This window comes from Talpa occidentalis, unplaced genomic scaffold (genome assembly GCF_014898055.3).
Source record: "Talpa occidentalis isolate TD23 unplaced genomic scaffold, MPIMG_talOcc4v2.1 talOcc4.14, whole genome shotgun sequence".
Classification (NCBI taxonomy): Eukaryota; Metazoa; Chordata; class Mammalia; order Eulipotyphla; family Talpidae; genus Talpa; species Talpa occidentalis.
In genome coordinates, this window is record NW_023601433.1 from 39,403,099 (window position 1) to 39,427,752 (window position 24,654).

At 35.7% G+C, this 24,654-nt stretch overlaps 1 protein-coding gene across 7 annotated transcripts in view; it reads left to right on the forward strand.

The window, feature by feature from the left end:
- Nucleotides 1-24,654, forward strand: part of CDC42BPA (CDC42 binding protein kinase alpha) — a 277,737-nt gene that overhangs the window by 59,882 nt on the left and 193,201 nt on the right. For all 7 annotated transcript variants that reach the window (XM_037510331.2, XM_054694969.1, XM_054694968.1 and 4 more), the window contains exon 3: nucleotides 18,482-18,565. In XM_037510331.2, the coding sequence (XP_037366228.1) occupies nucleotides 18,482-18,565 (84 nt within the window). The remainder of the gene's footprint in view (nucleotides 1-18,481; nucleotides 18,566-24,654) is intronic.

Here is a 24,654-nt window from a genome sequence, read left to right on the forward strand (position 1 = left end):
AATATTAAGGAGGGAACTTGGGCAAGGGTATGTGTGATTTTACTTTTATCACAAAAGACAGGATAAATGGTTCTCTTTAGTGGGAAGGAGTAGGTTGTTGTCAGGTGGGTACATGGGGATGGTTTCTGGTTTGTTTCAATGTTTTTTTAAATATAAATATATTTTACATCATTGTTCATTTTGTGTACAATATTTGCTTTCTCTGCGTCACTGTTCTTGATCTGTTTTATTTGTTCGCTTTATTTGTTTTATTTATTTTATTTATTTGTTTTATTAATCTGTTTTATTTGTTCGATTTATAATTGGTTAAACTGCATTTGTTTCATTTATGTGCATATGTTATAATAAAGTTTAATTGTTAAAATGATTTGTAAAAGCTATAATAATCATGGAATGTATATTTATGTAACAAATTAGCTTTTTTAAAATATATAAAATAGCAACTGAGAGGATAACTTTTAAGAGCTCTTACTCCCCCTCTCGGAAATTGGCAATTAAACAGTTTTAAAAAGCGGGACTTAAAACTATTTTTTGATAGTGGAATTTTTTTTAATAGAGTAGTCATTCCTTTCTGTGTTAAAATGATCACTAGAGTAAAGCAGTGATTTTTTTAAAGTCAGTAAAAGCTGGTTTCTCCTATACTAATTTCACCAAGGAATTAGAGATCAGTAAAATCTGTATCTAGTAGGGCCACCTTGTTTTGTTTTAAGGTAGTCTATTGGGATTTATACTCTGCAGCTGGCACAGAATTCTAGCTAGTGTTAGAATTGTTCATTCACACAATCAGTATAGGTTCATTGCAAATAAAACTCATTAAAACAATCATTCTATACAAAAGAACAGAGAAGGTATGTAATACTGGAAAACTCAACAAATAAAGGGCCCTGGGACAAAGAGGCTTTCTTCATTTAAAGGCTGCCTACCATCTCTACTTTTATTCCAACTCTAGAAAATAACTGCTTGGAAGATATATATGACAATTTAAATCCTTGTTAGGAATTCCATTTTCCATTCTTTTGGAAAACCTGGAGCCAGATCCTCCAGATTCACACTCAGTTTTGCTCTCTGGAGATACTCTGTTGGAAGAAGGGTTTGAAAGTTGTTTGTAGCAGGATTTGAAATAGCAGGCACTGTGTGGAACTAACTGGTCTGTGTGAAAGTCCTTATTAGGAAATTTAAAGGGCTCATTTGCTTTGTCAGTGGTGAGGATCAGACCACTAGGACTGAGATGTAGCCAGGTTTTGGAGTTATTTTCTGTTTAAGAGAGTTCTGTGAAAACCAAAAAAATTGATTCAGATAGACTGTACAAGGTTTGGCCTAGTCTACTTTTAAAAATCTAGCCCCAAAGTACACTAGCTACTGTCTAAACTCTTCAGTCTTACCTGAACTTAAAAAAAAAAATGGAATTCCTAATTCCATACCCCACCTTAACCCAAACTGCCATATTAAAAAAAAAAAAAAAAAAAAAAGTGTGTGCAGGACTGATTGGGAAGGGTGCTGTAGTTGAATTTTTTTTTTTCTAGTGCTAATCATTGATTAGCACCATGATGTAATTCCACTGCATCACCTTTCTCACCGAATTCGACAATCAGTTGCCACTCTAATCATTTTTCTAAGAATTGGCAGCTAGCAGTAAGGCATGGAATTCTCCACTCTCCAGTCCATGATACAGATGATGTGTCTTCTTCGTTTTGTTGGTGGCATTGGACTTCAGGCTTGTATCACAGTCAGTTGGCGCACACAGGGAAGGCTCCCTCTCCTGGTCCATTATTGAAAGTATCAGCTGTGATCATTGCACTGTAGAAACTGTAACTATAGTGTTTATTATCTTTGTAGGGTGGAGCATAACCAGGCTCATGGGTCTTATTGTGTACTTGGGAGTATCTCTTCACCCTCATCACCTGATAGTGGAGAGCCATTGAAATGCTTGCATGGGGAGGATAGAAATGTCTTGCTGCCTACATGGGTGATAGAAGAGGTTCCGCTGTATATATGGAAGTCCTAGAGGCCACCAGATAGGACTTCTTTCTTGGTTCAGAAATTCCAGAGTCCAGAAGGAAAACCCCTTACAGCCATCCCCATATTACATAATACATGAGATATGTGAGCAGGTTTTAATCAGGCATGTCTACATCGATATTAATTCCATTGGTGTGAACGCAGATCTGATCAAAAATGTTTTTCATGACCCCAAGCACCCAGGAAGAAACACAGACTCTGTTAATGATTTTTTTTTTTTTTTTTTTTTTTTTTTTTTTTTTATGTAGATAGTTTGGTCACTAGTTTTGGATATCAAAGTTTTAAGGTCGAGCCATTTTCTTTTCATAGCAAACTGTTCTCTCAGACAGTTGGGTCTCTCTGGGAAAGTCTCAAATAGGCCACTCATATAACTAATGTCAACATTATAGAGGCTGAACAGTTTATCTGCAGGGGGTGAAATAGGGTCTCTTTGGAATACTAGGCAGCAGACATCAGCCAGAAAAGGATGTTTAACACCCACTTCATTTTAGGGTCTGGATCCTGTATTTATGGAAGCTGTGGAGACCCTGAGCCTGCAGTTGCCAACACCAATACCTGGGTCCTGAACCCAGCCCCACCATTGTTGCTACTTGGAAAAGATACATAGTATTTTAATAACATGATTATTACACAGAACCTAGTAGATAAAGGTAAAGTTACATATCAATAGAGGATACACATTCTCTCATAGCAAGTACAGAGAGTTATTAAAACTTACCATGTTCTAAGAGAATGTGTTCACAGTGGGTGCCTTAATAACTAAAAAATCATCTGTGAGACTATAATGTCTGATTTTAATAAAAGGTAGTTAGAAATTAATATCAGTAAGATAGTGAAAATTGACTCAGATATTTTCACTTTTTAAAAACTTAGTTCATATAGGAAACTTTAAAGTAATTAGATTTGAATGAAATGCTACTTTTCAAAATTTGTGAGATATTTAAAGAAATTTATAGCTTATAATACATTTATTAGGAAACAGTGAATTTTGGTAACTTCTGTTGGGTTGAATTGTGCCTCCTCCCTTACGCACTCAAAAAATTCATGTTGGAATTCTCACTTCCAGTACTTCAGATTGTGACCCTATTTGGAAATATGACATTTTCTTTATGTATTACATCTTTCTTTATTGTTGTGCAGTAATTGGTTTCTCCCCTCAGGTGTAGACACTGTAGTTCTCCCATCACCATAGCACCTGTAAACCATCACCATAGTCTCTTATACTCTTCCTCTTCCCTTGTTTTGACCCCTCTCCCTCCTCCTTCCAGATTTTATGGTCAGCTTGCCATTTGTCTTTTTCTTGACCTTTTGTTCGGTTTCTCTATATTCCACATATAAATGAAATCATCTGATATTTATCTTTTTCCTTCTTATTTTGCTTAGCATAATCCTTCCTAGCTCTCTCCATGTTGCTGCAAAAATAGCATGAGTTTGTCTTTTTTGATTGCTAAGTAGTATTCCATTTTGTTTATATACCACAGCTTTAAGTTTTATTTTATTGTTTTATTTTTTTGGCATAGAAATGGGGTGTAGGCCAGAGATGAGGAGGGGTGAGAGGATTCACCAGAGACAGAGTGGGGAGCAGAACAAGCAGAGTTACTGAAATATACTGCTAAAGGGAGCAGTAGGCAAGATAGGAGAGGTCAGTGGGGATCGAACTCAGGCTGTAGTGGTGATAGCACTGAAACTTAACCCCTAGGCACCCTGGAGGCCTGACCACAACTTTTTGATCCCTTTGTCTGTTTTTGGGCATTTGGGTTCTTTCTGTATCTTGACTATTGAAATAGTGCTGCAATAAACATAGGAATGCAGGTTTTCTTTCAAATTAGTGTTTTCTTGTTCTTTGGGTAGATTCCTAGGAATGGAATCACTGAGTCATATGGTAGATCCGTTTTCAGTATTTTGAGGAACTGCCACACAGCTAATTGGAAATACGTCTTTACAGAGGTAATTAAGTTAAAGTGAAGTTATTAGGATGGGCCCTAATCTGATATCATTGTGTCCTTAAAGGAAGGGGAAATTTGGATACAGGCTTGGGCAGAGGGAAGAGGAAATCAGAAACCGAAATGCTTATTTTTCTATATAGTTGTTAAACTTGTGTACTTGGAAAGTGTTATCTCCATTGGATTAATGCTAACTTTTCAGAATTGATGCCCAGTCTTCTTTGGGATTATATGATTTATAATTTCAGAGATGAGATATAGGCAGTTTCTATAAATTTTTGCTCATTATGTTCATTACTAGATATTTTTTCTTCCAATTCTATTAGTGGACTATTTTCTATAATTATACTTTCTTTTTTTTGAAAATATGAAAACTACTTATTTATATGTACTAATTCATTAATATTAGTTTTGTCACTTGTTATCTCTCCATGTTACCTCCTTGTTACTGAAAGTTTACTTTTTCCATTATTATTTTATTGCTTTCTAGGTATTACATCTACCAAAATTGATAAAATTTGGAGTGTACTCTGGTAATTTCCCTGGAGCTCTCTTTACTCATTGTGTATTAATTTTGAGTTCAACTTTCTGCACAACTGATCTTATTTATGAATTTTTTTATTCCTGAAATGTAGTTCTGGATTGTAGTTTCTCCATTCTTGTCTATCTCACCCCATTTTATTCAACCGGGATTCTAGGAATTCTTCAAGATATCTGCTCAACTTTTATTTTCTGTTGATATTATGGTTTTATTCCTTTAACAGCTTATATTTTCTGTCATTTCTTGCAGTTGAAGATAGGAGGGAAGTAAGGACTCTTAGTCACCTCTCCAACTATTCTCTAAGTATTGACTTAAAAAAAAAGTATCAGCAAAAGTCATTGCTTCTGGCTCTTAAACTTCAGTAATTGAGTATTTCTTGATTGGTTTTCATAGTTGAGGTTCTTTATACTATGTGTTTCTTTCTTTGAGAATCCCAAATTCTCCCATTCCTGTCTTTTTATATCATTCATGAATAATTCCAGCCCCTGTAACTTTATATCCTACATGTTTTGATACTTTTGATTTCTGGACTATAATATCTATGTGGGGAGGCAAGGCTCCAATTAATTACTCTCTTTTCTTTTGCATTTGGGTTTTGACAAGTACATTTCAGCCAGATCAGGGTCAAAGTTATCAGGATCCCTGTTAAAAAGGATCAAGACATGAACTGACATAAATTGGAAACTTCTCATTCATTGTCTGCCCCAAATGAAGCTGTGGTTCTCCATTTTAGATCTCGGTGCAGGCTCAAAATATTTGTATCCGACTAGCTAAAATGAGGTTTCTGACCAACCTGAGAAGCCCATTTGCTTTCGGAAGAGAGAGTGATGTTGAGATACGAGCTTTTAGACCTGTTGCCAGAAGACAAGTCTTGAGTCTTAATTCATTTGAGCTCATCATATGGATAGAAGTGAAGTGGAATTATTCACCTTTGTATTACAACACTTGCCTCTTGTCTCTAGGAGAGGGGACAAGGGCTTTCTTGTTTTTGAGGTGGACTATATCCATTCACTTTTAACTGGTGGGAGAAAAAGTTAGCAGGATATGTTTTACAGAAAAAGAAAGTAAAGCAGAGCGAATTCGTCCAAGCACTCATCTCTTTGGCTCATTTCTTCCAGGTAGCTTTGAAATGACTAATGTGTCATATTTTAAGACCAATATTAGTGGATACTGTGTTTTCAGATACAGTGGATGTCCTTCCTGCCTGATAAAATGTATTTTATCATCACCTTGTTTCTTTAAAATCATTCCCTATTTGAATTCATTCCAGGCGCACAATTATGGTTCACTATCCAAAAATCAATTAATGTAATTCAACACATCAACAAAAAGAAAAATAAAAACCATATGATTCTATCAATACATATTGAGAAAGCATTTGACAAAGTTCAACATCCATATATGATGAAGGCCCTTGAAATTCTTGGAATAGAAGGAACAAACCTTAACATAATAAGGTTATAAAAACATTAACTCGAAAGGAAACCTGCACTCCTATGTTTATTGCAGTGCTATTTGCAATAGGTAAGATATGGAAACCATCTAAATGCCCAAAATGACTAGATCAAGAGGATGTGGTACATATACACAATGGAATACTACTCAGCAATCAAAAAAGGATAAACTCATTCTATTTGCCGCAACATGGATGGAGCTGGAAGGGATTATGGCAAGTGAAATAAGTAAGAAGGAAAGAGAAAAATGTCAGATGGTTTCACTTATAGGAGGAATTTGGTGAAAACAAATGAGGGATCAGGAAAAAAAACAAAGACAAAACTGTCAGGCAAACTCTAAATCTGAGACATTCAGCTGGGGAGGGGGAGACAAAGGGACAAAAACAGGGGAGGAAAGAGCACAAGAGACTATGGTGACGGTTCACTTGTGTCTCGGTGGTGGGAATTTTATGGGGATTATACCCGAGAGGCAATTGAATGATGATGTAAAACGTATATAAATTTAAAAAAGGTGGGGGGAGCATTTGCTATTTGAAAATAAGTGAAACAATGGATAATGCAATAAAATTAATGGAAAAAAACCAATGGATAAATGTGTTTATAAGAATGGAATAAAGATATGATACTTTTTTAGGTGATAGCTCCTGTATAGCATCTTCCTAGCAATTATACTTTACTAAATTCCTTATTTACATGTTTAATTTTTATCTTCACCAATAGCTTATAAGAGAAGGCAAGGATCAGATTTCTTTATTCATTGTACTTAGTACATAACACAGTAATTGTAAATGTGCAATACTTTTCCTTATTAAATGAAAAACAGAAAAATCAGTTTCTTTTTCGGTCAAACTTCTGTTTTGACTAATGAAAACAATACTTACTGAGCATGTGCTATAACCTATATGTGTTCCATACAGTCTCATCAACTAGGGAAAGGTACACAGCATTGATGTGTATACTGTGGGGGCATTTCTTTTCATTTTCTATTCACAGGTAATAAAATTGGGATAGTTTTATAAATATAAGTATTTAATTTTTACTACCAAGTCATTTTATCTTTTCCCCATGTTTTGAAATATTTCTTTGTAAATTTTTGATGGTTCCATAAAAGTCCATATGTGGCTGTTCTTTAATTTATTTAACAATAATGTTAAGCTAGAATTTTTTTTTTTCATTTTCAGTTCACTGCAATTCCCAGCACCTGCAATAGTGTCTAGACATAGTAAGTGCTCAGTAAGCATTTGTGGGATCAGTGAATGGAATTTAGGTTGTTCTATTTTTCCTATAAGTAATACCCTAAAGAATACTTTTGTATATAGTGCTTTCATCACATTTCAAATATTTTTTTCTAAAGAATTTCTTGTAAAAAAAATTTTAGAAGAGCACCTTGCTGAATGAAAGGATATGGACAAAATTAAATTTCAGATTAGTTTTCTTTATAAAATAAATTTTCTGTGGCTATTTGTTTACTTTTATTGTATATATTTTCAATAATTCCATTAGAATTAAAAGAATGATTTTTCCTTATAAGTGCATTCTTTTAACTGGAATATAGGGTTTTTGCTGGTGGTGAAAGATTAGGCTTGAAAGGTCACTTGGGCAGATCAGTGGATGACTTGGTATGCTGTGCTAAGGAAATCTGTTCTGTGGGAATGGGAGTCCTAGAAAATGTTAATAAACAGAATAGTGATGTAATCAGAATTCTGAAAGATAATGCTGGTGTTAGTGTCCAGGAAGGATTGAATAGAAAAGGGGGCAAATGCAGGGGGCATCCTGGATATCTCACATGTTTAATCCGTCACCAACTTTTATGGTCTGAGTATTTCTTGAATTTCTTTTTGTCTTTCCTCTTCAGGTCTTCAGTATCCTTCACCTCAACTGTTACCTTCTCATTTCTTCCTCTGCCTCAAAACATTTTCCACACAGCTATTAAAGTGATCTAGCTAAAACCTCCTGTGAAGAATGGTTAATTCCCTATTATTTTCATTTTAAAGTTCCATTTGATTAACATGGCATGGAAGCGCCTTCATTATTGAATCTTTCAACCTCATTTTTTGCTAGTTCCTGCTAGGAGGAAAACATTCCTTAGGAAATGAAACTTTATCCCTTCCTCCCACACACGTATTTCTCCCTCTTGGGCCTTGTTCATGTTGCCCTCCCTTCTTAAAATATTACCTCTGTCCAATCAAACTCCCTGCATTCCATTTTTCTGGGTTCATTGTGTAAGACTCAGGTGTCACCTCTTTGAAGAAATTTTAACGTATTATATATGTATATATTAACATATTCTATTTCTCCCCCACTCCCATCTTTTTGGTGAGGAATTTCTCTTCTGTGCTTTTTATAGAATTTTGTTTTTACTTTTGTTTCCATGTTGTACTGTAGTTATCTGTTTAGAAATTTTTCTCCCATGTTGGACTCTGAGATTTTCTAGGGCAAGGATTCTTTTATTCATCTGTGTATCCTCAGCAGTTAGTATAATGCCTTTCATCTAGTAAGGTAGTCAAAAAGGGGCCTGTTAACATTTTTTTTAATTTTTAATTTTTAATTTATTTTTGCATAGAAGAACTGGGGTATAGACCAGAGGTGCAGGGGGTGAGAGGATTCACCAGAGACCAATTGGGGAACAGAACAGGTGGATTTACTGAAATACACTGCTAAGGGGAGCAGTGGGAAAGACAGGAGAGGTCTGCCGCACCATGTGGGTTAGCTTCCTGGCCGGGATGGAACTCAGGCTGTAGTGGTGATAGTGGTGAAATTCAACCCCTAAGCCACCAGGGAGGTCCCACTCTTAACATTTTTCAGATTAAGTAATGAGGGATTGAACTAGGTCACTGGTGGCAGGAAAGAAGATTGGGTGAGAGAGACATTGGAAAGAAGTCAGTTTGGATGTCAGTGATGAATTAAATGTAGAAGTTGTGGATAATTGAGGTATACAACTTGAGTAAATGGGTTTGTTATACAGGTTTTTGACTTTTTTGAGATATGTGCTGAACATTCTAGAGAGATTACTAGTAGGCACTTAGAAATTGAGGGAGTAGGATCAAAACAAGGGGGAGGTAGGAATTGTATGGGGACTATAACCAAGATGAAAATGCATACATTGTGCAAAAATGAAAAATGATGTAAAATATATAAAATTAAAAAAATAAAAAATAAATGGAATCATATAATATTAAAAAAAGAACAAACAAACAAGAAGAACAATGAAAACCTCTTGTCATTTGTAACAATATCCATGGAACTGGAGGGGATTATGCTGAGTGAAATATGTCAGAAGGAAAAAGACAAATATGAATACGGGGGCCTCCCCCGGTGGCGCAGCGGTTGAGCGCTGGGTTGCGAAGCTGCCCGCGGCCTCTGCAGCGCCGGTTCGATCCCCGGCTGCTCCCCGGCCACCACAGGAGGGTCCCACATGGCGCGCAGACCTCTCCTGCCGCCCGCTGCTCCCCTCAGCAGTGTACTTCGGTCCTTCTGCCTGCTCTGCTCCCTGCTCTGGCTCTGGTGAATTCTCTCACCCTCCCGCGCTTCTGACTGTACCCAGTGCATGTATAAACAAAAAACAAACAAATAAATAAATAAAGCATGCCTCTATAAAAAAAAAAATTAAAAAAAAAATGAATACGGAACAACAAAATAAAGTGTCAGATAAAGATAACCCAGTAATAAACCATAAACCTCTGACTGTAGAACTGATAGTGGGAATGGGAGAAAGCACAAAGAACTATGTTAAAAGACTGGGTGTCCTGGTGGTGGGTGTGGTGCTGTAACATAAACTGAAAAAGGTGATTCTGTATATCTAATGTTATCTCAATGTTATCTCAAAAAAAATAAATACAAAGGAAAAAAATGGGTCTAGATATTTGATGATAAAGATCTGAGTCATTAGCATATAGGTATTAATCGAGGTATTTGGAATAGATAATAATAGGAAGGAGGGAGATAGAATAGAGGTGGCTCAGGGACCCTTGGGAAGCAATATTTAACAGGCTATCGAAAAAAAATTTAGGGACGTATATTGATTGTTAGCAGTGTCCAATGATGAAAAGAGGGTGAAGCAGATGAGAATTGAGAATAATGTTTTATTTGGAAATTAGAAGGTCACTGATTTCAAGAGAATAATTTTAGCGCAGTAAACAGAAACTAGATTGAAATTGGCAAGTGAGAGACGCTAAGAAGCAAATAAATGATGAGCAAGTAGAAAAAGCGAAGATATACCAGTATTTAAAAAAAAAATGTTTTATAGAGAAATGTTACCTTTTGGAAAAGGGACGTGATTGCAACTTATTGAGGGAAAGGTGGGATAGCAGATGGTCTTAGAAAAGTTTTTCAGTTGATATTTAGGATCCAGAAATAAAGAGAGTTGAAGTCCAGAAAATCTTTAATGGAACAAGGGCAACAAGGTAAGGAAGGACCTTGGTCTGGAATCAAGATCTAAATGATATTGTTAGCGTTGGGAGTGGTGGTGGTGGTGGGGCACTTCTTTCTTGGGCTCAAAAGGAAAAGGATATGTAGATATTTAGAAACACTCAAAGATAATGTGAGGGAATGAGAAGGTTTTGTTTTCTATGAAGTTGACTATAGGGTTGTTAATTGTGGGATTGGATCGGACAGGTGGGAGATAAGATGGTGGCAGGATAGAATGGATATTTTAGAAGATTGGTAAATGACACAAAATTAAAGGAACAACAAAATAAAGTGTCAGATAGACAACAATTGCTTCCTCTAATTACTGTGACTGCTGGTAGATCTTAGGGCTCATTTGAGGTTGAGCTGTGGGAAAAAGGGTAGCAATAAGAAATAAACTTGAAATATTTGTTTTTTCATGAAAAGGACTGATAAAAAGAACAGGGTAGTGGGGGATTACTTATATAGTACTCATTAGGATTAAGTGAGGCAGATTAAGACAATACTCTACAGTCCTAATACTTGGAAGAATTGATGAGTGGGGTTCCAAGTACAGTCCAATCTGCTGGAATATAGCAGATTGCAGTCCAGCCTTCAGTGAACTAGAAGTCAGTCCTGTCTGGTCACAAACCAGTGGGATTTAGACTCAGGATTAACTTGATGCACTTGGTGCATGACTGATAGTATTTGACCTTTAGAGTGAGAAGGTGTTTTTTTTTCCTTTCTTTTCTGGTATATTTTCTCTCTCTCTGTCTGTCAATTCAAGTACATAGAATGAAAGCAACAAACAGATTGCATGTAATTTATTTTAAGGCAGGGTGCATTGTTGTAAGGTCTGGAATGGACACTGAGCAGATTTTCTATGATCCAGCAGACCGGGTAAAGGAGGAGTCAGAGTCCTCAGTGGTTTTGCAGGCTTTTATTGGGATTTACCATGCACACGGCAGGCAGGGGCGCTGGGGGGCCGGTAGGCTGGCAGGCCTCCCAGCCCCCAGCAGGTCTTCACTCTGGGCTCTCCGGCCTTCTCTCGGCTTCTGCTTCTCTTGCTTCTCTCTCGGCTTCTGCTGGTGTCCCCATGACGCCACCCTTAAAAAGCTCAGTCCTAGCCCAGGTGAATCCCATCTACCTATGCCCACACCTTACTCCAGGTGCCTGCCATCAGGCATGCATTCAGGACTGCAAGGTTCCGTCATTGATCCTAATGGGAGGGCAGAAAAGCCTGATACTTTTTTACCTTACTCTACAATTGTATATAGAAAAATACTGGCTGGTTTATGAGCTCTTCTTAGTTACTTAATCCTGATCAAAATATCTGGGGTTGCCTTACATACTCTGTAGTATTTATCAACAATATATTTTGAAATGCAAAAACAACCCGAAAGAGACATTATTTCCTCCAGGGTATTTTGTCTTTTATTAGGAATTTGTAAATAGAGACATAGCAGCACAATGGGTAGGCTCAACTCTAACATGGATATCTAATAGGTGTAGCATTTCTATCATTAGGCTTTTTCTTTAAAAAAACAAACCAGAACACTATGAAAATAAAAGCATTATGTATGTAACTCCTACCAGAAATGCATAAATCATGGGAAATATTAAAGGAGCAAGATACAATTGAAAATCAGCAGCTCTACCAGTTAAGACCTTCTCTCTACAACTCAATTGTTATCAGTTACTGCTTAACTTAACGCTGGGTTTTCCTTTTTGCTTTCAGGAAAACCTTTAACTTACGCCCTGGGTGTTGCCTGTCCACAGTTTCCTGGTGGCTCACCGCTTCTGCCTGCTCCAGCCTTGCTCCGGCAGCTTCAAGGCTTCTGGGCTTCAGAGCTTGTTGTGAAAGCTTGCTGCTTTGGCCTGCTACCCCTGCTTCAGGTGTCAAAAGCTTTTAATTAGCTTGCTTCCTCTAATTACTTTAACTAGGCCCTTATGTGTCTGCATAACTAGTCCTAGAGTCTAAACGGAGAATTATTTTTAGCCATTCATTCTTCCTTAAAAACTCTTGTGCCCTGGCTCTCCTGAGTTTCAAGGGAGAGTAAACGAAATTTGAAGTTAACTGCATGATCCTCTGCATATGTGAGGCTAGTCTTCAGTCTTTAGGGGCATACTGGTATGGGCATTATAGTATTTTGATAGCCAGTGTCTGTTCAGATTGGTAGGTGCCCATGTTGTAACAGTTTTAAAATATTTTGACTAATCTCTATTGCATATATAAATTCTTTCTCTTTAAAAAGGATATTTCTAGTTGTTAAGTAAACTCTGTAGTGTTTTTAGTTTGCTTGTAGAAAGACTTAGTATTTTTTTATTTTCATTATTTTGAACATAAACGAGCAGTAGCAGAATAATTTATAAAAAAACCCAGCGATTCCCACATATTTAGCAATGATCACTGTCAACATGTCAGCAGGTGTCAAGATGGTAGGCGTAATGAATGGGAAGAACAATTCAGGAGCTCTGCAGCTATTCAGTGCTCACAGTAGTAAAGAGCACCAGCTCTGTAATCAGTGGGTACTGAGAACCTGCTTTGGAATAGTGTGTAAGAGGATAGTACATGCAATGTGTTCAGCCCAGTACCAGGTACAGAGTTGGCTTTCTGTAAATGAGTCTTGTTGTTATTATTGATAATACATGATGGTAAACACTGTACGGGGAGATTAAAAAGTAGACAAAGACATAGTAGTAAATAATGATAATGAAGTTTTTTTTGTGCAGTCCAGACTTAAAAGCTTTACATATTGTTAAGAGAGCAGCATGAGTTGAAATGATCTAATACACAAATAATAAATCCTACAATTATTTTTTTATTGTAATTCCTTATTTTTTATTTGAATTTCAGTATCAGCTTGGTAATATACTTGTAGTTGAGAGTATTGAGGCCTTACAACTTCCTATGTATATACACCCATATAAATTACAGGTCTTTCATAATTTATTCAACAGATATTTATTGATCCCTACGCGTTGGGCATATACTAGTTGAACACATGAGAAAAATTAATCCCCTCCTTCATAGAGCTTATATTCTAGTGAGTGAGGCAAACAGTAAACAAAACACATAAATAGAATATAGTTTGTTAAACAATGATAAGAGCTGGGAGGAAAGGAAGTAAAGAAATAGGGTTAAAAAGTGACATTTCAGTGAGGAGGTGAGAGCAACCCATTTGGCTTTATGTTGGGAAGAGTATTTGGCACTTTAGGAAACAAGTGCAAAGGCCCTGAGTTGGGTAAACAAAGTACCCAATATGTCTGGAGCAGAGTGTGCTGGGAAGAGAGTAGAATGTCGTCTGGGAGGTTGGAGGGCCAACATATGTAGGCCTTATAAGTTATAGAAGGGATTTTGACATTTACTTGGAGAGAGATTGGAAACCATTGGATATTTTGGAGCAGAGGAATGTCATGATCTGAACTTGTTTAAACAGGATCACTGTGGCTGTCGTCTTGGGACAAGGTTGTGGGGGTGGGGTACGGCAGTAGTAGAGAGGCCAAATATTGTGGTCTATCTAAGATACAGTGATAGCTTGGAATGGGATAAAGCGGAGGAGATGCAGTGAATTTGGGATTATGTTGAATGTAGACTAGATTTGTAGAGCTGCAAGGTAGTTGTGACTGTGATATTGAAATATTTATTGTCATGTGAGCATAGTTGTTTTAACTATAAATTTCATATGATACTAAAATTATGTTTAAGAACTCATGAGTTTATGTTTGTTATTTCTGTAGTGTTTATAATTTTTTGGTACCATACTGCTTTTAATGTGATGTATTTAAGAAATATTTATATTTAGTGCTTAAAAATGTATCTTTGTCCTGTTAAATTTATAGTCTTCTAGTCTATACTAAATGTACTTTTCATTTTGATCACATTAAACATGAAAGGACATTTTAACATAGTACTCTCTCTCATATATCAAATAGACCTAGTCTTTGAAAATCTAGGCTCTGAAGTTTGAGTCCTAGGAGAATCCTCTTGTTTTTAGCTTTCGTCTACTGAAGTGAACATGACTATGATTTGTAATGGTAAAGGAATAGAACAAGATCTATTTGTTTTATTTTATTACCTCATCAGCTTCATATTCCCGTTTTGTCATGCCATCAATTTGATCACTCATGAATATTTCCTGAACTCACATTTCAGTCTCTCAGCAAATTTTAAGAACAGAATATATTTTTATTAACTATACCCCACCTCATTCCAAAGAGATCTTAGGCAGCACATGAGATTGTTAGAACATACTTCTGAGAATGTCTGTCACCCTGCAGCAGCATGGCGTTTCTGACCACCATGCTGCTGTAGAATCATCCTTGTTTTTGACCCACATTACAGTGTCTTAATAATTAGTGGTCATTTCATAACCAAGACTAGATTTGGATTTCCACACTCTGTCATCCCATCCTTAAAATTTCCATGTCCCGTATAAAAAATGTAGAAGAATGAGTGGAAATCATATTGTCTAGAAATACCTGATTTTGTGTTATTTTTATGCCTTTCTCAATTGAAATGGCACAGAAATATATAAGTATATAGTAAAATAATCATAGCATGCAATTTTGATAAATTTCTTTTAAGTAGATTTTGTGAACTTTTCCCTACTAATAGCTACTTTAACAAAGAATTTCTGTAGTTTTCTATTGTTTTGTGATAGTCAATTTTATCTTCCAGAATATTTATTTTCAATATTTTACTATTGGAAACTACACTACGGTAAATACTGTAGTTTAGTTTTTGTGTGTATATGTTTTCATTTGAAGATATTTCTAGTTATATGTTTTTATGTATATATATGTATTATGAATATAAAATTATAGAAGTTAGAAGGTGAAGAGCTCAAAGTTTTTATTTTGTAGTTAGAAAATTTAGAGGTATACTATCTATTGCATATTAGTGATAGAACAAGTTAGTTGAGAGGTGGGACTATAGGGCCTCCCTGGTGGCTCAGCGGGTTGAGCACAGCGCTGTGAAGCTGTCCGCAGCCTCTGCAGCATGAGTTCGATCCCTGGCCGGCCAGGGAGCAACCCACATGGCAAAGCAGACCTCTCCTGTCTTGCCCGCTGCTCCCCTCAGCAGTGTTTTTGGTCTGTCTGCCTGTTCTGCTCCCCGCTCTGTCTCTGGTGAATTCTCTCACCCTCCCACACCTCTGGCCTATACCCCAGCTCTTGTATATATAAAATGAATGTTAAAAAAAAAAAAGAGAGATTGGTCTATAATCTTCCCAGTGCCATGCTTGGCATACTGTAATACTGCTTTTTGAGCACTCACTAAGTTCTAGACCCTGTTGTATGCACTTTATACTTATATCAATTATTTAAATCTGTATTATCATTATATAAGGCCTTTTAAACTTTGTTATATTGATGGAAAACTGAAGTTTTGAAAGTTTAGGTTATCTGCCCAGAGAATACTGTTAATGACACAGCCAGGACTAAAACCCAAGTCTGGCTGCAGGTTTCCCCACTCCCCAGAAAACCCACAATAAATGATTATTTATCTCTACTTGACAGCTCTATAATCCAGAGGTCATTTTGCTTCCAATATTTTTTTTTTTTTGAAACTAAAAATCCTATGGGGATTTGGAATAGCATCCTATAAACAAGTGCATTAGAGTTTCTCCAGTGAAGCATGTTTGTTTGTCTTTTCATTAAGTGATGTAGTTAAATTAAAATAATCAGATTTTAAAAAGCAGAAACTAAAAGCTATAATTAGCTTGATATTAGTACATGTTGCCAAATGGATTGTGAAACCTTTTGATTTTTAAAATGGTGAATTAAGGGATTATAGATTTTTAGTAGAATACCTGGCCTTTAGATCACTTTCAGTATGTGTCGGATACTACTGTTTCTCTTTCTACCCTGCCCCCAACTACTATTAGTTATCATTTGTATACTCATGCACATAGAAAGCTGGTGGATCTTTTCTCATATAATGTACTGGTGGTACTTTTCTCACATAATGACCTGAGGAGGGGAAGATATCTAAGTGTTGGGTCTTTCAGTTATTCTTCCCTAAAGCAGAATGAGTGAATTTAAGTGATAATTCCTTACATGTCTTCCCTCCCTTAAATGTGTGCATGTCTATAATTTTGCTCCTGTCCTTCTAACCTAAATCCTAATTATACAACATATGTGCAATTTAAGTCTACACAGTAGTTAAATTTGTGTTTTCAGCCTTTGAAATCTTAGTGAAACAGTGTTTCAAGTTTTTCCTTGTTCTTCATTACTGCCCCTTCAATTTTCCTAGCTTTATTGAAATATAATTGATAGAGCATTGTGTCAGTTTAAGGTGTACAAAGTGATTATTTGATTCATGTATATATTGTGCAAATCATTTTTTTAAAGATTTATTTACCTATTTATACAAGCACTGGGCACAGTCAGAAGTGCAGGAGAGTGAGAGAATTCACCAGAGCCAGAGTGGGGAGCAGAATAGGCAGACTGACGAAGTACACTGCTGAGGGGAGCAGCCAGCGGCAGGAGAGGTCTGTTGCTCCATGTGGGTCCCTCGCCCGGTGGCCTGGGATCAAACTGGCCCTGCAGAGGCTGAGGGCAGCCTCGCAACCCAGTGCTCAACCGCTGCGCCACCAGGGAGGCCCCAAATCATTTGCACAGTAAAATTAACACCTCCGTTACCTCGCATGATTACTACGGTGGTGATAACATTTAAAATCTCTCTTAGCAACTTTCAAATATATAATAGAGTGTTAAAGTCACCATGCATATTAGATCCCAGAACTTTCATCTTGTAACTGGAAGTTTGTACCCTTTGAGCAGTACCTCCCCTTTCCTCTCTCCTCCCAGGCCCTGACAAATACCATTCTACTCGGCTTCTGAGTCCTACTCTTCAGAGTCTGCATATAAGTGAGATCATACAATATTTGTATTTCTCTGGCTTATTTCACTTTGCATAATGTCATTGAGGTTCATTCAGTTTTTTGCAAAAGCAGAATTTCCACACATACATACATACATAGACACACATACACACAAACATACATAGTTATGCATATTCATATGCATGCCATTCATCTGTCGATGGGCATTTAAGTTGTTTCTATGTCTGTATAGCCCCCTTTCTTATACTTGAGCACACTGGAAGAACAGTTTAACATATATGACCAGATATGACTAAAGGACCAATTGGTTGTATTTGAAATGGAGTATTTCCCTTGTTCCCACCATCATAAAAAATTTTTGCCAGTTGCATATAAACCTACTCTGTTACCTTGGAAATAGCCCTTTTAACTGTTTTGCGATATGCTGTATATACTTTGTTTTCTCCTTTGGGACTATTTGGCTTTCCCCTCCCTTATGCCTCCCCATTCCTTGAACCTTTGTCTTCTCTTCTGTAGTTGAAGCTCAGTCCGGTAGCATCCCCAGCAAGCTGGAGGGGCCCTTAGACATTTAGTCAAATTGAAACTAAGAAATAGAAACAGTGTAATCAGTTTGTTGAGGGTAACAATAGGGCCTTTTTTATTTGTATTTGAAAGTTGTTTTGACACATAACTAAATAAAAGTTAGAGAAATATCTGTTTCCTTTTTTTGTTACAAAGAAATGGTTAAACCCTACAATTTGTTGAGTTGTTAGTCTTAATTGTTCTTTAGGGTGTGTGTGTGTGTGTGTGTGTGTGTGTTTGGGTTTAAAGTGTAATGTGTAAGTCTGCGTTATATGAAAAGTAATATTATTTTATTTCATATTGTTTGATCCCCACAAAATATTTATTTTGGCAGCTGGCATTCCCTATAGCATCGTGCTAGAATTTGGCATGCATTACTTAAGTTCTGTTATTTCATGTTGAGCATTTTGGTCCTTTTTTTTTTTTTTTTTTTTTTTTAATGACAGTAGATGTTGAGTTTAAATTCTAGGGCAGAAAGCTTGAAAAGGTGGATATAATATATAAGCACCAACTGTTACAGTGTTTACAAAATACAGTTATTTGTTTGGCACATGTTCACTAATACAACTTTTTCAGCTGACAATTATTTGATTTAGGACCTTAGAATTTGAACTGCATGGAATAATTGATAATTTTGGTATTTATTTTTTTACAGAGAGGAAAAAGGAAAATGGATGACTGCAGAAAATATTATTTGTCATATTTTAAAAGTTGTATTTCTTTTTCTAGGTTGCTGTAGTGAAACTAAAAAATGCAGATAAAGTATTTGCCATGAAAATATTGAATAAATGGGAAATGCTGAAAAGAGCTGAGGTAAGATTCTAATTATTAGACTATTTAAATACTATTTTAGAAATATTTTTAGAAAACTGAAGTTACAGAGTTCATATATTCTTAAATATCAATTAGTAACATTTTATGGTAGCATTATCTTTTAAGCTCTAAGACACATCCAGCAATTTACAATTATGATGTAGTTATGATAAATGTTATAATTTGTGAAAATAATTTAATAATAGATGAAACCAAATGGAAACCCTTGTAATGTGGAGCATATGCATTTTTGTTAGAAGGATGTCTGGAGACCAGTTTCTTTTTATAGGAAGAAATTTTGTAATGATCTATTTTCAACTTGACATTGCTTGTTATGATCATTTTGTATGTATCTGTTTCCCATTCCAAGGAAAAGTCAGCAGGAGTTTTTAATATACTCTTTCAGAATCATTTTTACTGATGGTTATGCAGTAAAGTCTATATTTTGTTGTGTATTATTAAAGAATGACAGTAAAATATATTGCATGTATTGTTAGCAATTTCATGTTGGTGCCAGGTTTGAGGGAAAGATTTGCTGGAAACTCTTGGTGGGAATATAGACTGGTTCAGCCTCTATGGAAAATGGTATGGGGTTCTCTCAAAATGTTAAAAATAGATTTGCCACTACTTGGTATCTATCTCCATAATACAAGATCACAAATTCAGAGACATGTATATACTTCTGTGTCCATTGCAGCACTATTTACAATAGCTAAGTTATGGAAACAACTTAAGTGCCTAAAGATGAATGGGTTAAGAGGATATGGTGTGTGTGTGTGTGTGTATACACATCCATGCATATATACACATATATAAATATAATAAAATATTACTAGATAGAAAAAAAGATGAAATCTTGCTATTTGGGATAACATGGATGGAAATGGAGGGATTATGCTAAGTGAAATATCATAATACCACATGATTTCCCTTATATATTCAGTATAAAGAAACAAAACAAAGGAATAAAGAAAACTAAAACAAAATAAATCCTTGAAATCTGACTGCAGATTTGAGGCTACCAAACAGGGAGGTAGGGTGAGGAGTATAGGGGAGAGGTAGTTCAGTGGACTATGTTGGAGGATTACGGGTGCTTAGCTGGTAGTGTGGTGTGGTAACATACATCTGAAGAGGTGTGAACCTATACCACTAAATCATATATATTGTTGTAAACCAATGTTATCTCAATTAAAAAAAACTACAAATAACAAAAGAATAAATTTATCAAGAGAATAACGTATTAAAAAAACAGTTCATATGCTTCAGCAACAGTGGTTCTTGCCCTCTACCAGAAATAACTCTTTGATCACTGTAGCAAATACTGGGAAATGACACATTAATGACCACTCTAATCTCTTTCTCATATGCTTTCCTGATTACTGGAGACTGGGAAACTAAATGTTACACCCATTTCTCAGACTCAGGTGAAGGCAGTTTCATATTTCACCTGGTTTCTGCTAAACAGATGCAGCTACATAAACATGAATGTCTCACAAATAGGAACATCATGAGACAAAATCTGACAGATGGTGGGTGGAATTTCCACTTGGCTGTCCTATTGTGTAACTGGACATTTCTTCTATGGATAGCACCTGGGTGCCAGCAAAAATTCAGTAAACTAACTACTATATTATAGCAAAACTGTTCTGCTAAATTAAAAAAAAAACTAATAACTGGTATGATAAGGTGAATACTAAGATTACACGTAAATTTTGGGGTGAGTTTCTGTGCTGTGCTGGATCATACTGAGTGGTTTGATGGACACTTGAAGGTTTCAGGGAAGCGGAACTTATTGGTGTATAATTATTTCCATATTTTAATGTCTAGAATGTGTATTGCTGAGTACTAACCCTGGAGATTAATAAGATCCATAAAAGGATAATGAGAAGTTAGTTTTTAGAAACTACTTGATAGCAACCTGTCTGATGGGGATACTCCCTCATTACACTAAGAGGAGTGAGCATTTGTAGCAACCTGGAAAGAAATAAACATAAGGAAAAGCAAAAAAGTTCCTAGGATGATTGATAAAATTGTAGTGAAAGGAAATAATTATTTCTTAATTTTACAAAGTTTGAAAAATATGGCAAAACATAAAGAAGAAGTTAATAATGTATTCCATCATCTAGAGTTAGTAACATTTTTTGCTTTCAGTTTTTTTTTTTATTTGTCTATGGAATAACTGCACAAGTGATATTCAGATGCCTTTTTTGTAAAACAAAAAAAAAAAAAGTGAAACATTACAGATAAAGCTGAAGTACTCTTGATTATGCCCTACTTATGTTCAGGCCTTTCCTACCTATTGGAGGTAAAAACTGTATAATAATATCCTGTTTAAAAATTATCTGGAAGCTCTGTCACTCTGGCATATATGCCAGTTCTCATTATATTCAGTAACTTCAGTCTTTACTTTTGAATTTCCCTAAGACTCATTTGCCTACTGTCAGCAGTTAGAATTTCCAGGTAGTACACACTGGACTTGAGTTTAGAGTGTAGTATAGTTATTACAGTTTTCTTTTGTAATTGACACTTGTAGGAGGGAAGGAATTGAAACATGATTTATTAGAGAGAAGTCATGCTGTCCCAACAGTCTCAGTTCATCTAACAGGGAACTGTAGAGCAGAAATGATCTTTCAGAGCTGTCCCTGTTGGGTCACATGGCAAACATTTATGCATCTGCCTCAGCCAGTCATTGTATATGGGCTCCTCCTAAAGGATGTGGCTTTTGACTAGTAGGCTCTTTGCAACCAAAGCAAACTTTGAAGGGACTGACAGCAACTAGAGCAAACAGTCTTACTATTAAGAAATAGCAAATATTGATAATATGTTCAAGTCATTGTCACAGAAATAATCATTGCCTTCAGTTTAGTGTTTCAGAATTTGAACTTTGAAATTTTCAGTTAAAGTTTGTAGTTACATTTTATGAAGCTGGGTGTTTTGGAGGAGAATTGTGAAAGGGAAGGATAACAGGATTGACCTTTACTGACTTGGAAAAAGTGACATAATGGATAAGATAAGGAATAACTGAAAATTAAGTATTTTGTTGAATTAAAGTCATGGAAATATTCTGCTTCTGGTGCAAGATAAAATAAATTTAATTCTACCTATTAAGTAAAGGTAAAGACCCTTGACATTATATGTAAAACAAACATAAGTGAGATGTTCTGAAAGGTAGAGAAAAGAAGTAAGCGCAGCTGGGGACCTTGTGATCAGTGGAACAACACTCATTCTATGAAGTTTGTATTACACTGATGGAAAAAAGTCAAGGATCATAAGAAGAAAGTTAAAGATTAGTAATCCCCATGAACGTAGATGCAAGCATTCTTTTTTTTTTAGCTTTTCTTTAAAAATATTGTAATGATTTTTTTTTTTACTAAGGTGACATTATTATTTATTGAGGTTTACTATACTGTATATGATTCAGAAATGTAGGATCCCACCTTTTCAGGATGCTCCCACCCCAAACCCACCAAAAAGGCCATCATAGACTTCCTCCACAGTCCGCTGTGCCCCACCTGCTGCTTCTCCCTGTTCCCCATCGTTGTCACACCCCACCCCCAGCAGTCTCAGTTTTCCTATCAGATTTCTAGAGTTTGATTTTAGTTTGATATTCTCTGACTCTTTGTTTTATATCTATATATTCCCCATAGAAGTGAATTAATTCAGTATTTTTCTTTCTCATTCTGACTTACTGCTTAGCATAATTCCCATCAGTTTCATTCATCTTGTCCCAAATGTCAAGAGTTCATCATGTGTGTGTGTGTGTGTATTTGTGCACACACATATTTGTCCAAATCTTAATCCAGTCATCTGTTGTTTCCATGACTTGGCTGTAGTACATAGTGCTACAAAGAACATAGGAGTGCATATGTTCCTTCAAATTAGTGTTTTTGTATTCGTCAGGTAGTAGATACCTAGAAGTAGAGTTGCTGGATCATATGGTAGATTTAATCTTAATAGTGTGAGAAACATCCACACTGTTTTCCATACAGGCTGGGCTAATCTACATTCCAACCAACAGTATATGAAGATTCCTTGCCTTCCACGTACTCACCAACACTTACTGTTTCTGGACTTTTTGATATGGCCTATTCACTCAGATGTGAGATGGTATCATTGTGGTTTTAATTTGCATGTCCCACATGATAAGTGAGGATGAGCATTTTTTTCATGTGCTTGTTGGCCATCTGTATGTCTTCTTTGGAGAAGTGTCTATTTAGGTTTTTTGCCTATTTTTTGATTTTTTTTTAATTGAGTTGGCTTGAGTTCTTTGTAGATCTTGGGTATTAGCTCCTTGTCAGATATATGACATGCAAATATTATCTTCCATTCAGTTAGGTTTCTTTTCATTTTAATGATAGTTTCTTTTGGTGTGCAGGAGCATTAGTTTGCTGTAGTTCCATTTGTTTACTTAGCTTTTGTTTTCCTTGCCAATGGAGCTGTGTCCTGAAATACATCATTGAGGCTGATGTCATGAAGTGTTTTGTCTATATTTTCTTCTATGTATTTTATATATGTATTTTGGGTCTTAGGTCCAACTTTTTAATGTATTTTGAGTTAATATTTTTATGTAGTATGCAATAGTGGTCTAGTTTCATTCCTTTGTATGTGGTTGTTCAGTTTTTCTGACACCATTTTTAAGGAGACTTTTCTTTTTCTAATAAATAATCTTAGCTTCTTTATCATAGATTATCTGTTCATATTTAGTGTGAGTTTATTTCTTTGCTCTTATGTTCCAATGTTATATGTGTGTAGTTTTATGTCTATACTATTTTGATTACTATAACTTTGCTGTACAGTTTGAAGTCTGAAATGTTATATTCTGTTCTTCCTTTTTTTGTCAAATACTTACTTTGGCAGGTTGTGGTTTATTGTGCTTCCATATAAATTTCAGTAATGTTTGGTCTACTTTTTGAAGAATGCCACTGAAACTTTAATAGGGATTGAGAATATATTTCCATTTCTTTGTGTTTACTTCTGCTATTTTTTTTTTTTTTTGTAAGTAATATCTTAGGGTTTTCATTGTACAGGCTCTTCACCTTCTTTGTTAGATTTACTCATAGATATTTAATACTTTTGACAGCATAGTAAAGGGGATAGATGCAGGTATCTTTAACAAATACTAGTAGGTAGCAATTTATAAAAAGTTATGATAACATGGCCATATAGTGTTTATTTATTTCAAGTATATAAGAAACCGGTTTAATACTTGAACCTAACAAATTGTTTGAAACTTTTACATATTTTAAGAAGAAAGTCTATACTGGAACTTTTATTTTATTTTTTTTTAAAGCAGTATTTTCTTTTTTTTTTTTTTTTAAAAGGTTTATTTATTTATTTATACAAGCACTGGGTACAGTCAGAAGCATGGGAGGGTGAGAGAATTCACCAGAGCCAGAGCCGGGAACAGAACAGGCAGACTGATGAAATACACTGCTGAGGGGAGCAGTGGGTGCGGCAGGAGAGGTCTGCTGCACCATGTGGGACCCTCACCCGGTGGCCGGGGATCGAACGGGCGCTGCAGAGGCTGCAGGCAGCTTCGCAGCCCAGCGCTCAACCACTGCGCCACAGGGGAGGCCCTATACTGGAACTTTTAAATCCTTACAAGACAGTTAGAGACCCCATTTTGATTATGATTTATCCAACTTTGGAAAACTGTGCCCATTACCAATGACACTTAATAAATTAAATATAAGCAACCAATATTTTTAAATCTATGTAATGCTGATGCTTTGAAATAAAATTTCAGACCATTGTCTTCAACCTATTTGCCATATTTACATTTACATAAAGTATGTAGAAATAAATAATTAGTGGGGTATGGATTATTGAAGGTAACTGTAAACCTCCCCTTTCCTGGACAGATGAATAATTGCTTAATCATCTTACAATTATGAAGATTGATATATCCACAGATTCTTTTACAAATTTTGCTAGCATTTAACAATCTCTCAATTAACTTCTCCCATTCTATTGTGTAAATTTATCAAATTTTATTAACTTCACTTATAAAGATATCCTTAGTTATTTAATTGGAAGAAGCAGTATAATTTATGGAAGTGCCTTCTATCTCAAGAGTTAAACTTTTCTTA